We start from the raw sequence: 17,878 nt of genomic DNA on the forward strand, positions 1-17,878 counted from the left end.
TTCGTGTGCGTGCTGAACCTCGTCACGCAGTGCCCGCGCAATGACTCGACCAACCAGCCTATCGCGTGAATCCACCTTTATTTGCGTAAGCATTTGCGAATTATTGCGTAGGGACTGTTGCGAAAAAGCTGACGTTTAGGCCCTCGGAGTTCTCACTTTCAATACCGCAACGGCATCACGCGGAAGGTTTATCGTTAGCGCGCGCAAAAGAATGACCAAACACGCGCAACCGGATGTCGTCTTGCTCTCGGTAGAATGTCGATGTTGCGGCAACTCTGTACGCTGCGAGCCTTCTGCGATTGAACAGAACCGAGAATAGTTTCTCGCATGTTCTTTCTCGAGGTTACGCAAGTGCGCGATGCATCGGGCCCGGCAACAGGGGGCGCAATATGCACGCGGCTACACAGACAGGCGCTGCGGAATCCGTGTCCGCCGTAGACAAACACTTCCTTATGTCCGCGGGCCCTTGTGGTCAACAGGACGGGCCGATGGACGGGGTGCCATGGTGGTCGTGTACCCTTTCCCAAATGAGCCACACCGCCTGGCACGCGACGCACATAAGACCGAAAGTGGATAGCCTTCGATTTGGCCGCTGCGGCGCCACGCCTACCGCTTTCTATTTTCCCCCTCATTGCGCGTAACAAGGCTAGAAAACAGGCAGCGACCTCTAAAAAAAAAAAAAGAAAGAAAGACATTGATATGAAGCAGCCACTTAAATGAAACATTCTCATCATGAGTTACGAAGGCGTGGGTCGGCAGAGTTGTTTTGAGATCGCAGAAAAAGAAAAGAAGGGGGGGGGGGGGCGCAACATTGTGTGAGGAGAGTACCGAAGGAAAAGGTAAAAGCGAGCGCTGACGTACAGTTGAGTGATTTTATTGCACAATAGAAGTAAATACAAGCGCAGAAATTGATTCATTGATTGATTGATTGATTGATTGGTCGATTACAAGGAAAGAAGACAGATAAAATAAAGAACATGAGGGCGGCGGGTTGGCGGGGATGTCAACGTAACTGTAGCGCCGCTTTGCGGACGCCTGACCCATCCCGCCGTCATATATGAAAGCGTAATGATTAGCAATGCGTGAATATTCAAAATTTTCGAAGAACGAATTGAATAGACACAATTCGTAAATAAGAACATTTTTCGCATAGTTTCTGAATATTTCGAAACCTCAACCATGCGCAATGAAACATAAAATGGGAGCAACAAATACGATAACTTTCATCTGCGCGGGCATAGTACAGGCATAAAGCATGAGAACTTAGGTAGTGGAGCAGACTACGTCGCATAGGGAGCCAGAATAACGGCTATACAGCGATCACTCACACTCCCTGAAGTCCTGTGTCTGCGAACAAACTACTTATTTGTCCTTAATGCTTTCTTTGCGCTTTTAGTAAATGACGCTTCATAACATGTAATGTAATGACGGTAGCTTGCTAACGCTATATATATGACTACTAGAATGTGTACATCGTTTTATATCAATGCAGACGACGGCTGTTCGTTATTCGAAAACCATTCCAAAAGAATTCTATATTCGATTCGATTCGATTCGCTTTTGGCACTCTTCGATTCGTATTAGATTCGGTCTCATAATTTACTATTCGCACACCCCTATACATAGAGTGTCAGAGGAAAGGAGCGATGTGGATTCAATTACGAAATATGCACAACAATGAAAGAAAGTTCTCGATATGGATGACTGCTTGTAAGTAACTGATCTCTTTGCTAAGCAGGGTAATTAAATATGCGCTGACGCACGATGTGCCTTCCCTGTGAGATTTACGAAGCGCATACATTATTAACCAGGAAGGAGCTTTGTGCGTCAGAGCACCTGCTCTTACGCTATATTTGGCAGAGAGATCAACTTCTTAGACTACATGTTAAGCTTATCAGCGTCTTGTTTTCGTTTTATGTTGCTTGCTCACTGCGTATTTTTTGCGATGACTCAATAAAGTCCTTCTGTTGCCAGCCGGCACTTGCGTTTGCCTTCTACCTTCAGTCCTATCTTCGCAAGCAGCTATTCCTTTCTGAAGAAGAAGCAGAACCCATATTCACGAAAAAATATTGCGATATTATTGAGGTATTTTTCAGCGTATTAGACGGGGACAAGAAAGGGGACACACACGGCGATTAACTAACAGCTCAGTTAGTTGTTAGTTGACTGAGTCGCCATGTGTGTCCACTTTCTTGTCCCCGTCTAATACGCAGAAAGATACCGTCAATAATTCAAAAAGAACTAGCCCAACGATCAACCTTGGTGAACACTTACGATAGAATTGTTCGTACGAAAAAATTGCAGCCAATCCTGATGCTGGATTTTTGTGAATTCAGCCCCACACAAGAAGATCGAACTGATTTCCATCTATATTATTTCTTTCTTGTGCGGAAGGTGTCTACTGCAGTCAGTGCACAAAATGCACGAGTGCGTTGATATTGAAAGCACCTCACGAAGCCCGCGGGCAGCATACCTCATACCAAATGCCCAATGAAGGTACTTGTTATCAGCTTTAGGATGCACGAGAGCACACATTTAAAATATTTGTCAGGGCATTCGGACATACCCGCTGGACCCCCGCCTATACATTGCGAGGCGCTTGTCCAGATATGGCTGGCGCCGGCAGGCCTTGATATTCTCTATATAGAATGCAGTCTTCAGAGGCAACGGGAAGCGCCTTAATACGGCCCCTTCAAGGTTTAGGTACCAAGGTACCTCCCACACCTTCACCCTCCGATAACTTTCTTAGCAATTAGTCACTATTGCCATCTCCCGTTCGCGCTGTTTAAGAAAAATGAAGAGAAAGAAAGAAAGAAAGAAAGAAAGAAAGAAAGAAAGAAAGAAAGAAAGAAAGAAAGAAAGAAAGAAAGAAAGAAAGAAAGAAAGAAAGAAAGAAAGAAAGTTCATTAAATAAAATAACGTTTTGTACTAAGTTGGGAAAAATGAGATGAATGAGAAGGAAAAGGCAGATTCGTTAGAAGTGCTCAGTCTTCCTCGAGCCTGGACGCAGTGGACGACGTCTGTCTCCTTCGCGAAGGCCAGGAAGCTGGGCAGCACATCTTTTAAGGCGAAAGCCTTATAAGTCTCATCGTTCAGTCGACCTTCAAAGTCCTTGAGCGAAAACGCGGCGACTGCACGAAAGGCACAAAAATTTGGCGGACGCTTAAGCTTCGCCTTTAAAAGTGGAACACGAAAGCATTCAAAGATCCTGACTGCTTCTCACGCTTCCCGGCAACTACAGCTTATATAACTGCAATGTTTTAGTGGAAACGCTGGCGGCGAACGCTGTGCACGAAGCCGAGCTTCTTCGTTCTTCTTTTTTTTTTTTTTTTTTGATCGTGTTGCAAGAAACCGAGCGGGCCACGCCGCTCCTACTAAGAGACCTCAAACGGCAGCTGGGAAACGCTATCGCGTTAAAAGGGGTTTGTGTTTGAGTTTCCGCGTAACAGACTTATGTTTCCTCGTATATTGAAATTACAATCCGACGCTATCATGCCTGTAGGTTGTGTGTAAGTCGTACTTCACGAATTTTCTGACGCATTTTACTTTGAGGAATTCAATTAGTTCAGTAACGCCTCTGCGCCACGCGAAGGGCCAGCGTGGATCGGGATGCGTGGTTCGAGATGATTTTCTTGACCGGTGACGCCGCCGCCGATGCCGACACCGGACTTTCTGCGACACGGGGCCCTGCGACACGGATTGACGTCAAATTTTTTCAGTGACCTAATACTCCAGCCCGGCATCGTGTCTTACCTATATATGCAAACACTCACGCAACAATTTTGATGGTGTGCGGGTCACCATCGTCATCGTCTTCTATGAGTAACGCGAATTAGGAGGATGAGTAAGGGGGATGACTAAGCGAAGGGGGTCAGTCTTTAATGCATAAGCACTTGAGCTTTCGACTTCAAGTCGTCTTAGGGATAACATAAGAGACCCTGTGAATGTTTCTTTCCTGCATCACTGCACGTCCTACACAAATAAGCTCAAGTGATTCATAAAGCGAGAACCAAGTCTCAGAGGTCCCTCAGTGATCTGAAATGTACAGCTCTGAAAAGATGAACGATTGCAACGTGCATCGATCTCACCACGAACGTGCGTAACAAGTATATAGCGAGACGGCTGTGTTGTACAATTTGAAAAGCATGCAAGGTTTCGCAGTGCTGTAGCTTCGTGTCACAAAAGCACTGCCGCTCTCTGCCCCTCTGACGTCATGCTCGGCGCGCGCGCGACCGCAGGTGTACCTGAGCACACGCCGCGGCACCTGGGTTTTGCACCGGGTGGCGCCCAACGGGTTGCCCATGGACACGCTCATCCAGCGCCGCTACTTCCAGCACTTGCCCCTGTGGCTGCTCAACCTCATGGCGGAGCGCGAGTGCCAGAGGCTGCTCAACCACGAGCTGTTCGGCCTGAAGCCCCGACACCGCCTCTTCCAGCAGCACCCGACCATCAACGACGCACTCGCCAACCGGGTGCTCAGCGGCACTCTGGTCATCAAGGGCGACGTCGACGAATTCACGGAGACCGGCGTCCGCTTCCGCGGCGACGCCGAGGACACCAAGGTCGACGACGTCGTGCTCGCCACGGGATACGACATCAAGTAAGCGGCGAAAGGACATGCGCCTGGTAGAAGTGCGCTGTACTGTACGGGGGATCACAACACGTAGGTGGGCGAACGAAGGGAACACTATACGCTTATGTAGCAGAGGTATTTAAAAAAAAACTTTAACATGGTAAACTCATCCGCTCTATTACTTCCTTCGCTGCCACTTTCCTCACTCACTCTCACGCTCACTTATACTCACCCACGATCACTAATTCATTTATAATCGCATGCATGGTTGGTCGGTTGTTCCGTAGGTAAAAACATTGTGGGGGATATGTGGGGACTATTAACTCTTTCATCTAGTAAACTAGCTACAGCTTGTATAGATATTGTTACGGATCGACTGTGTACAAGCATGGAGGAGGTGCTCCGCAGAGCGACGAATACGACGACGGTGGTGTGAGACGCACGCTTGCGCATGCACGCCTTCAGCCACACTGCGTTATCAAATTTGCCGGTTCTCTGTAAACGGTATGTAAGTATAGTCCTCGTCCCCGTCACAATATCGCACCTTAACTACCCTTAATTAGCAGCAAATTTATTACAGCATGTGGCATTTTCTGAAAATTCTCCAGGCATCGCGGGACCAAGCCAAACCTAATCCCCAAAAGCCGATTTATCTACATAATGACAAGTATAAGTAGCATCTCTGATAGTTGCACGGAACCAAACTGCGATCGACATAGCGTGCTTGTTTCATTGTTTCAGGTTTCCCTTCTTGGACGAGTCGCTGCTGCGGATTGAGGGCAATCGGCTTCCGCTGTTCAGATACGTGTTCCCGGCACACCTGGAACATCCCGAGACCCTGAGCTTCCTAGGCTATATCCAGCCGCTCGGCGCAATAAACCCGATCGCCGAGATGCAAGCACGCTGGGTCGTCCAGGTGCTTCTAGGCAACGTCCGGCTACCTTCCAAGGCAAGTGAAAGCATATCCTAACGATTGGCTGGCCGAGAATACGGACGCGGGCACGTCATACTCGACATACTCGACAGGGCACGAAATACTCGACTTTCTTTTCACGGTTTCCTGGTGCTCAGAATAAGGTCTCCTGGTTGCGGCGGCCGCGTATCGATATAGGAGCGGGATGCAAAAACGCCAGTGTGCTCAAATTTAGGAGCCCGTCAAAGAACCCCAGGGGCTGAGCCTACCATTCCGGCGTCTCCCATAGCCTCGGTGTTGCGTTGATGCGTCAATCAATCAATCAATCAATCAATCAATCAATCAATCAATCAATCAATCAATCAATCAATCAATCAATCTTATGTTCCCCGCGCAGGAGGAGATGATGTCCGACGTGGAGCGTACGGAGACGTCGCAACGCTCACGCTACGTGTCCAGCCCGCGACACACCATCCAGGTGGACTACATGCCGTACACGCGCGACCTGGCTGGCCGCATCGGCGCCGACCCGAGCCTCGTCAGGGCTCTGTTGCAGCGGCCGGCGCTTTTCTGGGCGTTACTCGCAGGACCGCAAGTGCCCTACATGTTCCGGCTGCAAGGGCCGCACTCGTGGCCCGGAGCGGCAGAGGCCGTGATTGGCACACAGCGGCGCATCGAGGCACCGATCAGGACGAGGCGCCATTCGGCCGTTGAAGACAGCGGCGGTGGCGGCGGAGTCTCTTCGCCGCGGCCACTGAACAAGCTCTTGGGTGCCGACAGGATTGTCGCTCACGCTCTCGAGATGGCCATCGTCATCGTCAGTGTGTGCGTGGTCGTCGTGCCACTGTTGGTGAACTACCTGTTCGCGTGATGAGGTACATCCTACGCACCATGACTCTTCCTTGACAAGCACTTCGTGCCGCTTAGGGAAAAAATCCCACAAGAGCCAACTCAGGGAGCCTCGGGCAATACATCTGGCTAATTGGTGCGCATCACCATCAAGTCCTAGAAGTCGTGTTGGGCTTCTCGATTCATGCGCTGTGTTCAAGACGCCTAAGTTGCATGCATGTGTGGGCCTTCCTCTCACTCTCAGCGCCGCAAGAAACAAAGATCTGTGCTCTCCTCGCATCTTCGTTTTCTGTCACCACATTGCCATAAAGAGCGCGCACCAATGGTTAACAGCGCCGATCGAATTGAACGTTTTGGTGGAAGTACTGGCAATCGATCCGACCACTGAAGTCGAAGAATAAGTGCAGGCGTACAGTGTACGCTTTTACGCGTCACTAATGTGGGATACGCAGTGCTTCGCGACTTAACGAACATGTCAAACCATGTGCTTTGCTATAACGTCAGCTTTGAATACTTCAGCCGCGTCTATACATGTCCTGTAGTACAACCGCAGGACAGCTACGGTTATTTACAACTGTACGCCGCCTCGCGAGCTGTTTACTCTGCATTGTCCTGCATGTATCTCCTGAATTTGGCTTGATTTTTTTAGGATGACGCCACATTACAGGAAACAGTCAGTTTTTGTGCTTGAACAAAAATTATGCGACATCAGCTGACGCAGACAAGAGGCAGAATTCACAAAGCTTTTCATTTGTAAAGCTGTTTGCTGATGGCCGACCACGGCCTTCGCTAATATGTCCAAAATCACGACTAGGCTGCCACCTCCTCTTACGAGAGTTTTAGCGTGAAAACGTTTTTGTGAATGCGAGGTACCGCGGGCCTTTCATTTGTCATCCTATCCATCTGGAGTAACATGCTAGGCATGCCGCCAGGTATAAATCTTCAGGATGCATTAAAGAGTATATATATATATTGTTATTAAAAACAAAAACGGTTTGAGATTTGCATCTGCGATCGTGGTGTATTGTGTGTTCCTTCCTCTTGTCTTCGTTTTTTTCGCGCAGTTTTAGCCTTCCTTCAAAACTGGAACAAGAACGTACGCAAAAAGTGACTCCGCTGACTCTTCAAAGATAATGTCTACGTCTCTGTGTGCGCAGCTAATAGTAATATATAAGCATTTCTTCTAGAAAATGATTCTCTAAACTTTCAAGTGCCGTTGTATGTTATGAAGGCTTTGATGCTCGTCATGCGTGTGTAATGTATAAGTATAAGAATCTCACGGTTCTTTCATTTTTCTACACACATCTATATCTGCGTTCTTGTGACTGTATTTGCTTCGTATATTTCTTACTTCCCGTGAAATAATGCTGCAAGAAGGCATGATAATGGCAGTATAGTGGCTATGTGGGCCACCATCTAACATCATACTAGGCGATGAAAATTACTCTTAAAAAAAAACACGCAATGAATCTGTGTGTAACTGAAAGTAAAAATGTTTACAAGGTACACAAATCGAAGGTGAGGAGAGGACACAAGTTTGACTTTCATGGCGCATGGTAAAAATCTTACAAATGTTATATTTATTACCCCTTTCCCTTACCCCCAGTGTGGGGTAGCAAACCGGACGCTCGTCTGGTTCACCTCCTTGCCTTTCCACTCCTTGCTTTCTCTCTTTGCATGTACAAAATAGAAACATCCTCGAAGCCGAAGCACAACTGTTTAGGTATCTATTGCGAACGTTCTGTCACACAAGCGATTTATTCTTTACTACCAGTTCTGTGTAGTGGTGGCAACGGAAAAAAATTGAGGAGCATTCCCCTCTGTGAAGGTGGATAACCACCGAAGCTGTAGCACATCACTCGGGTTAGACAAGGGTACGTGTATTTATTTTGGTCATTTGGTAATGGTAGTGACGACAGCTTTGTGATTTTATACACAGATTGGTTTGGTTACAACCTTAAACAGAATCTTGGCCAAAGTTAAATATATACACGACCGTTGTTGAGTAGTTGAGTGACTTGGATTGGTTTGGCACTTCAAACTCTTCTACCACAAACTGAATAAACCATCTCTTGTCTGGTCTTGAAATGTCGACATTGATGTCTCCGGCGATGAACACAGGGGTATTGTCATCACGGCTAACCCATGCAAAGTGCGTGGTCATGAACTTCTCGATACCACACTTGGGTAATATATACACTGTGGATATCGCAAATCCATATTTACTTTGTACGACACATATATCCCCACAGTCAGTGGCATGTCCTCTTGCGAGTCCATGTGCTGTTGACAAATGATTCCAGTATACCCATAGACTTGAAACACTACATATTTATTTATTTATTTCATTTATTATTATTTATTATTATGATTATTAGGGGCGGAGTGCTTGAAGCCTGCTTCACCTACGCCGACGGGTCAGCCCGGTATTGCACTGCCTCCGGGATAGGCCCACATTTTTGCCCACGGACACGAAAAATGCAGCAGGGGGTAGAGGTATGCAGCTTCGCTGTAAAACGACGGACGTTGATCTTCGGGTAAACTGAACCCCCCGCGTACTCAACGTCCATTCAATTCACTTCAACGTACTGAGTACTGCTACGCACGACCACTTTGATGAAGGCGCAATCATGCTGGACGGGATGCTTGACATGTGTTACGTCAGCAATGGCGAATGAATAGTTATTCCCTTTCTCGTAATGCCTGCAGTCCCAATAGTTAACTTGTGCGCGTGTTCTTGAGTTCGTGATGTAATTATTTTTTAAAGAAACGCATCAAGTATGACTGCGCAATAAGCCGACATTTAATTACTCTATGAAGACTCACTATAAATGCACAGAGCGTTACCCTTAACACCTCGACTCACTTTCAATAAAGTTTCCAGCGCCCCGGGGAAAAAGTATTTCGCTTTGACAATCGCCAGTCCATAATTCGTGACGGAAGGGGATACTAACGTCCCATTCGTGCTTCTGTTTTGGGTATCGCTCATCTCAAACCCAATCCTCCTCGTATGATTGCCGAACCAGCCGCGGGCCGAGCTCCAGACCACGTGCTCGATCCCAGCCACTTCGGCCTCATTTCGATGGGGGCGCAATACGAAAACGATCGTGTACTTAGATTTAAGTGTAGGTTAAAGAACCCCACGTGGTAAAAATTAATCCGGAGTCCCTCACTACACAGTGTGAGTCATATCGTAATTTTGGCACGTAAAAACCCAGAATTAAATTTTTTTGACGTTATGTTATGTTTGATATAGTTAATGGAGACACGGAGCCGCGGAAGGCCCACGCTGCCACGTCGCTGAGAGGCTTAGGCAGCTGCAGGCGGCTTTCATTATACCAAGGTAGTTACGCAACATCAGACTGATTATAATACATTTGAATATGCAAGTGATAACGCTGGCAGTTGTGCCTTGAAACCCAGCACGTTGCCTTATTTTTCCTATGATGCAACCTCAGCACCACGTTATGGCATCGCAGAAAGAACTTATGTCTTACACGCTTGAACGATTATCCGCTCCTCGCCAACACGGTGCAGGCCTTTGTTAGCGGGAGCGCTTATATTCAATCGCGTAAGTTAACGCCTCACTCAAAGGACTAAGAACTTGTTCCTGTACCACACCACTAGAACAATGATGATGGTAATGATGAATAAACATTTATTCAGCAAACGGTTGTTTTCGTCCTATGGTGGGAGGCCTCCCTAAGTCCAGGAAGCCTTGGCGCCAAGCGATCACCCGGGCCACCAGCTTGCGTTGGTCATCCCGGTGGGGTGGGTGCTGGTCAGCAGATGCTCCCACAACTCAATGAAAAAAAATAAAAAAAAAGGAAACTGTCCAGCATACTCCAGCGATTGCTTCAGCTCTGAACTGTGCGACAGCAGCATTCTCTCACAGTGCGTATTGCCATTTTATTTGCTTGTTTGCTTGTACCTCAGATTGCTTGTACCACTATCTACGATGGTGGGAGAAGGAGGTGCTTTTTAAGAACATTGTATTAAGTGAAAAAAAAACAAATATGTAAAAGTGAAATATTTGAAATAATATTTAACAGAATAGTCTATAGTTTTGTGTTATTAAAGAAAGAACGTCATTCTTTATAAATCAGGCTGTGAATTCTTCTTCTCGATAATGCATGCACACAAATACGTTTCTGTGTGATATAGTATTCAGCTTCAAACTGCTTGTGCCATTAATCTGCGTGAAATATATGATATAGTTTCAGCCTCCGTGAGGCCGGTTATGAGGGCGCTGGTTGGGGATTATCCACCTCGAATGCCGCATAATTTCTGTACAATGGATGTCACGAGTGAAATGATGCTGGGCAACTTACCAGATTGGCACGAAAGAAGGAAATTTCTTCCCGTTACGTTTGCAATGCTGATATAAACGACACTTGACGGCGGTGAATAATAGAATTATGGGGTTTTACGAGCCAAAACCACGATATGATTATGAGGCACGCCGTAGTGGGGGACACCGGAATATTTTGGACCTCCTGGTCCAAAATATTCCGGAGTTCCCCACTGGTCCAAATATTTAACGCGCACCTAAATCTAAGTACACGGGTGTTTTCGCATTTATCCCCCATCGAAATGCGGCCGCCGTGGCCGGGATTTGATCCCGTGACCTCCTGATTAGCAGCCCAACACCAGACGGTTGTGAATTATGTGAGATAGTATGTCAAAACACTTGTGTATCGTGGTCGTTACGACATCATTCATGGAAGTGACGCACTCGATGCTTTCGACGTACTTTTCCGCCAAACGTCTGATCTTTGCCGAATCCTCCATTCTGGGTACATGATATTTCAAAAGCGATGCACCACTTAGCTGAGAAGGGAAACCTCGTCCTTTTTCAGTGGTTACGAAGTATTGTGGCATCATCGCTAATGAACGTGCGGATGAAGCGGTACCATTAGCCTACACGGATAAATGCCCTATGTATCAATCCTGCTTTCAAGGACGGATGCTGCACGAAAATTTCGCAAATCTGCATGCCAATGCACGCTAGCTGATTGGAATGGGCCCAACTTCAGACATACGCGATTACATTCCCTGTACCCGGTTACACTCAGGACTGCCCCGAAGAGACGCGACCCTTTTATGCCGACTATGGTGGTGCCGTTCGCCAATGCCCTACGCCTTCCGCATATATAGGAATGGCCTACACCACAGCCTGCGACCAGTGCGGCGAAGAGGAAACCATCCGCCAAATACTGTGCCGGCATCCGCAGTATTGTGCACAAAGATGTTCACTTACCGCTGGGTTCAAGGAATTCGACGACCTACCTCAGTCAGAAGAGATAATCCTCGAACGTAGAAGTAATTCTGTATTCTATCGGAAGAAGCATTGTAGTGCTTCTTGCGAGCCACGGGACTCAGTGAACGCCTATAGTAGTAGTTCCTCCTCCTGCCTTCTTTCTAGCCCCCTTTTCCCCAACCAACGTGCACGGTAGCAAACCGGAGACTTGCGTTCGATTAACCTCTGCCTTTCTTCTCACTCTTTCTCCCCTTTCTGGGTATGTGACATGTTTTCGTACCGCATCATCACCATTGCCATGTACGCCTCGTATGGTGTCGCCGACGCAGTTTTCAAGACCACACACCGCCATATATCTGCTCAAGAACAACTTCAATGCGATGCCCATGTAATCCTCGTCTGCTGCAGTTATTGCTTGTTGTGGGCTCCTAAATACGTGCGCAGACGCCACTGCTCTCGGAGTTTGTGTGCAGCGCGAAACCTTGCATTAATTACCGAGCACTATTGTCGCGCAACGGCGCAGTTGTTAGAGCGTCCGACTGCCAAGTGCGATTGCTGCAGTAATGTGAGCTCGAATTCAAGGGGCAGTGGCAGGCAAACTATTGTTTCAAGCGCTCATTTGGCTGCCCTACACCGTATAAAGTAATGTACACCCCTAAAGGTGAATAAGGGTGCAAAACTGTCTATAACTAACACCCTTACATCCAGAAAGGGCGTAAGGATGTTAGTTAGAGACCGATTTAAACTTTTGTTTCAAGCGCTCATTTGGCTTCCCTACGCCATATGAAATAATTTACACACTTAAAAGTGAATAACCGTGTAAAGCTGTCTATAACCCACACCCTCACACCCAGAAATGGTGTAAGGAATTGAGTTATCCACAAATTTAAAGCCTTTTTCAATTCTAAGGCAGTAAGTTATATTACAGTGTAGGCGTATATTTCCCCATCATTCGTAAGTGACACCGATGTGTTGAAACAACTTAGGTTTCCCACATTTATTATGAAACAGTTGAATATCATGCGTGGTTATATTACCAGATGTGTGTGCTTTAGAGATAACTGAGATCCTGCAATGGTGTATTGGCGGGTTTTGTTTCGTGATTTATTGCTTCATTACGCGGAACAGATATGCGCTGGCTCTGTGGGTCAAAATGCTACTCTACAAAACCGGTTTGTTTGGGCTTGGATCGTCTGCATTGTGAGCAATGTGGTGGTTATAGTGGATAAAGCTACCTCTTTATTCGCTTTACGGCGATCGTGATGCTGAGTATGCGAAGGCGGCCTGACCAAGACACAGTAACGTCAATGACGACAATGGATGTTCAGCATCACGGAATGAACGGACGGGCAAAGCAAACCGACCAGTTTCGAGCACTGCAGTGTTGTCGCAAAAAAACATGAAGAAGAAAAAGTGAAGAAAACGCCAAAGCTCGATAAATAGATATCCCAACCATTGCTACCATAACGTGTAACACATTGAATTGCAGGAAACTTGTCAAAACAATGGGGCATGCTACGTTTTAGCCTACCCGGTCTCCAAACTCGCTCCACGTTTGCTTGGGTGCAGGGCAACACAAGACCATATAATTAACATCGGCATTTGAAGGCCCACTTGAACTGAGGGAGAAATTCCATCGCACAAAAAAATGCCATACCTGTGAACTTTCCCTAATTTTTCGTAAGCCTTACGAACATAGGCCCGTTCTAGGATATTACGGATGCTAGATCATGTTTTACGAAAAAGAATTATTAAGCGAAAAACGTTTTAAACGTGTTGAAAGATGCGCCGGTACGAGGTTGGTTGCAAAAAGTGCATGTAAAAAAGAAATTGCGATGGTTACTTCACCTCCTTGTGGCCACGCAAGACGCCCATATATTAGAGCACTGCACGGGCTCGGGCTTACCCGAAAGCCCGGGCCCGGCCCGGCCCGTGGGCCGGGCCGGGCCGGGTAGAGCAGTTTTTTCACGGGCTCGGGCCGGGCTCGGGCACGGCGTGTGCTTTTTGACCCGGGCCTGGGCCGGGCTCGGGTTTTTTGACGCGGGCCCGGGCCGGGCTCGGGCTTTCTGGTGGTGCGCATGTAACGTGCAGCGAGTTATTTTCGGGCGTCTCAACTCTGAAAACATGTATTTTTCGGTCTCGGGCCGGGCTCGGGCCTAAGGTAAAGGGGTGGCGGGCCGGGCCGGGAGGGTAACGTAGATTATTTCCGGGCCCGGGCCGGGCCCGGGTCTCGCCATAAAAGTTTTGATCGGGCTCGGGCGGGCCGGGCCGCCCAATGTAAAAACGGGCCCGGGCCGGGCCCGGGCTGCGAAAATCGGCCCGTGCAGTGCTCTACCATATATCAGAAGGATACTTAGTTGGTTCGAACAAGTTTATTTAGACAAATTCCTGAAGCCGGAGAAGTCGGCGTCAGCAAAGTCACCGAAAAGGTTACCGTGATATAAAAACAATGCGTTGCTGCCAGTCTCTGCTGTGCCAAGTTTGCTACTGCCCTTGTGACTACGCGTAAAGCTAAATCATTGTTAGAAATTAAGCATTGTGCTCAGCGCAAAGTTCCACAGAAGTATTGTGCCCAGGGCAAAGTTCTCAATGCGCAATTGCTCAAAAAGGACTCCAGCGTATTGAAGGCAAGATTTACGGCGCAGCACGTGCGCTGAGCGCCCTTTGATTTAAGCAACTTCCGCGATTCGATGCTCAGTTCGAGGACGTGGTAAATATCGAGAGCCTTGACTCTCGAGCGCGCAGGCGCCACCAAGAGAAACCGCCGCATGCATTCTCACTTTCTGCTATCCTCTCTGCATGCCCTTCACTCACCTAGTCCCACGTTGGCCGCCGTTTAGGTGTCACTAGACTCAGCTAGACAGTTACGATGCCGCGAGCAATAATTTCCTTCGTTCATTTTATTAGTTTTGTAATAATTAAACACTCAATTACAACAACAACGATGACGACACGACTACTATACTACTACTACTACTACTACTACTACTACTACTACTACTACTACTACTACTACTACTACTACCACTACATCAAACATGTTAACTTGTTTTTATCTCCCCGTTTGTTTGTTTTTTCGTCTTCTTTGTAGCGCTTTGTTAATCAATTGTGTGTCTTCTTCCCACCTCACAAGGGTTTGGAAGAGGAATCCACAACCCAATAAAAGACAAAAAAAGATATCAAACGAGAGCCATTTTTGTACCTATAAAAGCCAGTGGTCTCGATCGGAAGACAATGCAAGTCACTAGATGAAGTTGAGCTGCAGTTGCGTAATCTTCCTGCCGCCGTAGTTCCTTATCCAATAAACGGCCACAGCTGTTCATCGCTCCGTTTAACTTTAATTTACTGCGCGCGTTTACGTGCACTTGTCGGACACAAAAAGCTGTCCCCCCTGTCGCGCTTTCGTCCGCTCCGCGACGTACGTGACTTCAGAACCGCAGTCGCAGTATCACATTTGTCCGCAGTTATCTGCGACTGAAAATTCTCGGACAGTTCACTGCCGAGGATGCTTTCAGGAACGTCGAAGTCCGGGGAGGAATGGGTATACGCATACGCCGACTAAAGTTTCTCTTCTGCTGCTTCTTCCTTGGAGATATTGGCGAATTTATCTTGGAAAACTTGGCAAACTGGAAATCTTATCGTTAGTTCACTACATGCGAGTTCACTATAACGAGGTTCTACTGCGTACGTGTTGTCCGGGGCCACCCGCTCGATCAAAACAGACAAGCTCGACCCGGTTTTCACACGTTCAGAGCGCTGTTTGAGAGGAGCGGCTATGGTTCATTTCTTTTGGAAGGAAGTGCAACGAACTAGGATTAAGAAGATTTTGGTCAGCAATAGCTTGCGCGGCCTTACGCTAGAACCGTGATGTTGAACATATAGCGAAGGCGGCCGGCCGATAGAAAGAGAAATTACGAGCCAAAAGTGTCACGACATGCGTAGGAAATAAAATAATTTGCACATACAGGCGATCGTGGCTGCCTGCCTACGTCTTGATAACTGCATCTAAAGACTGGCCTCCCACGTATATAAGCAGTGTATACGTACTCCTCTCATTTGGTGCTCAAGGCGATTTTCGATCGTCCCCCGCCTTACCGCAACCTGACTGGCCCAAATGCAGTGAGTGAGATTATTTCAGAAACCAGAGGCAGAAGCCGCTGTACGTAAATAAACCTAAGTATACTCCACCTAACCTGAATATTTTCATCTTTACTCCATCGTTATTGTCTGGCTTACACCGGTATACTTCGCTGCATTGCACGGGATTGCTAGCTGAAGGCGCGCATCATGACTTAAATTATAAATAAATAATTACGACATATTTCTTGGGGCAGCCAGGCGTTTACGACGTATGCAAATTAGACGTTCCAACTCGACGCAAAACATCGCACGTGCAGTGCAGTGATGCACACTGGGGAACTGAAATTTAAATAGAAAGTGATTTATGCGCGCAGCGGCAAGGCGAATGTGACGCATGACACGCATGACGGCGCTTGTAGTGGCCGTACGGCATGCGGAAGCCACAACAAAGGTCAAGCCATCGACAAAGGGACCCGCATTGTCGTTACGTGTCGCCACGCAGGCCATGCTGTGAACGCCACGCAACAGCTGACGCAGTAGCTGAGCGCGCTGTCGTGCACGTCCTTAAAACAATGCCAGGACGAGTTCGGAGGAGGCAGAACGTTGTAACACTGTCGCGTCGTCATCGTCGTAACAGTAGTAAGTACTGTAAGCCATTGACGGGTAGCCTTCGGCAATAATGACGATCGGTTGGCGTCTGCTCTTACCAACAGCTTTCAGCGCAAGAAGCTTTTTGTGAATACGGGCCCTACTGATTATCTCTAACTGGGAAAGGATTAAAACTGAGTCATCGCCGCCTGCTTGCCAGCAGGGGAAATGTGCATGCCTGCACAGTGAGTAGCGCATGCCCGTCACATATCCACCGCATGGCGTTCGTTAATCGGTGGTACTTGCGCGTTTACCGTTTCTCCCTCAGCTCTTGCGACGCCGGAGCTTTTCGCAAGATTATGGGCGGGCAAGTCGCGGTTGCGGACGGACGATAAACCGAGACAACTCCGTGGTCGAGACACCGACCAGCGACGGGCAGTTGTTAAGAGCGAGATATTGCGTGGATGAAGCACCAGGGGTCGAGTTCACCCTGTTTTTTCTTTCGTAAGGGCTGTTTGCCGCTGAACGCCTGCTTTCGATACTGTGTCCAACATCACGATTGGAGGACACCTGCTCTTACGATCAATTCTAACGTAGGAACTTATACCTGGCCAAGTGCGGAATTCACAAATGTTATCCTTTGTGAAAACTGTTTGTGAATGGCCGGATTCTTTCGCTAATGCTATTTTGGCTATCTTGATTGCCTCGCGCCTGTCTTTAGAAACCGCTAGAGCACATACATATACGAACTACTTTCACCATTCCCCCGTGCAGAGTAGCCAACCGGACACTTAACCTGGTTAACCTCTCTGCCTTTCGCCTCTTATTTTCCTTCCTTCCTTCCTTGTCGATACGGACATGTAAAGGCGCTAAGTTCATAGTGCGTTCTTTCGCCATAAATGTCATTTGCCGACCGCCTTTACTAATGAACTGCGAAATGTACTAGTCGCAACTGAAGTTTATTTACTCCAACTGCTGACTCTACACACTAATGTGAATGTAGCAACATGGGAAGGTTTAATTAACCCGCAGCTGGTTGTCTGTGTCTTTCTTTTTTCCACAGCTGGACACACCTGGCACAAACAAGTCCCGAACACAGAGATAAGGGTTTAAAAAGCTAACCGATAAACGGCCCGCGTCCACAAAGCCGCATACGCATATCCAATTTAGCAGTTCGTGACAGCCTTCCGTTAAAAGAACAGGTGCCGGCAAATGAGGACTGAGATCATATATCATATCGAATGAAAAGCTCAGTGAATTCAGCCCCCAGTTGCTTAGTCTGCCCATCTCTCTCCGAGGAAAACCCGCATTCACAAAAAAGTTCTTACGCTAGAATTGTTCGTAAGAGTATTTTCCAGCCAATCCTGATGCTGTATATAATATTATCGAAGGCGGCCAGCCCATGTCAAAGAACATAAGAAAGATATAATAAGCTTTGTGAATTCGACCCCCATTCCTTCTTCGTGCAAGTGGTAGCCGTCCATATATATGATCAACTTGTTCATCAGATGTACAGAAAATAATTGTGTATTTGACGGTTTGGCAGTGGCCTGGTACGCTGTGCTAATTGAAGAATGGCCAATAAATGATTGACGAAAGAACAGCGTTCATGGCA

The 17,878-nt window shown here is 47.4% G+C and overlaps 2 protein-coding genes and 1 pseudogene across 2 annotated transcripts in view; 2 read left to right on the forward strand and 1 right to left on the reverse strand.

The window, feature by feature from the left end:
• Positions 1-6,357, forward strand: part of LOC119449899 (flavin-containing monooxygenase 5) — a 32,777-nt gene extending 26,420 nt beyond the window's left edge. The window contains exons 4-6 of the mRNA XM_037713182.2: positions 4,239-4,600; positions 5,315-5,522; positions 5,884-6,357. Coding sequence (XP_037569110.1) covers positions 4,239-4,600; positions 5,315-5,522; positions 5,884-6,357 — 1,044 coding nt within the window. The remainder of the gene's footprint in view (positions 1-4,238; positions 4,601-5,314; positions 5,523-5,883) is intronic.
• LOC119449908 (zinc finger protein 143) overlaps positions 1-17,878 on the reverse strand; it is a 312,907-nt gene that overhangs the window by 18,987 nt on the left and 276,042 nt on the right. The gene's annotated exons all lie outside the window — the stretch shown is intronic.
• On the forward strand, positions 8,664-8,795 carry LOC119451183 (U2 spliceosomal RNA; annotated as a pseudogene).

This window comes from Dermacentor silvarum, chromosome 4 (assembly GCF_013339745.2).
Source record: "Dermacentor silvarum isolate Dsil-2018 chromosome 4, BIME_Dsil_1.4, whole genome shotgun sequence".
Taxonomy (NCBI): Eukaryota; Metazoa; Arthropoda; class Arachnida; order Ixodida; family Ixodidae; genus Dermacentor; species Dermacentor silvarum.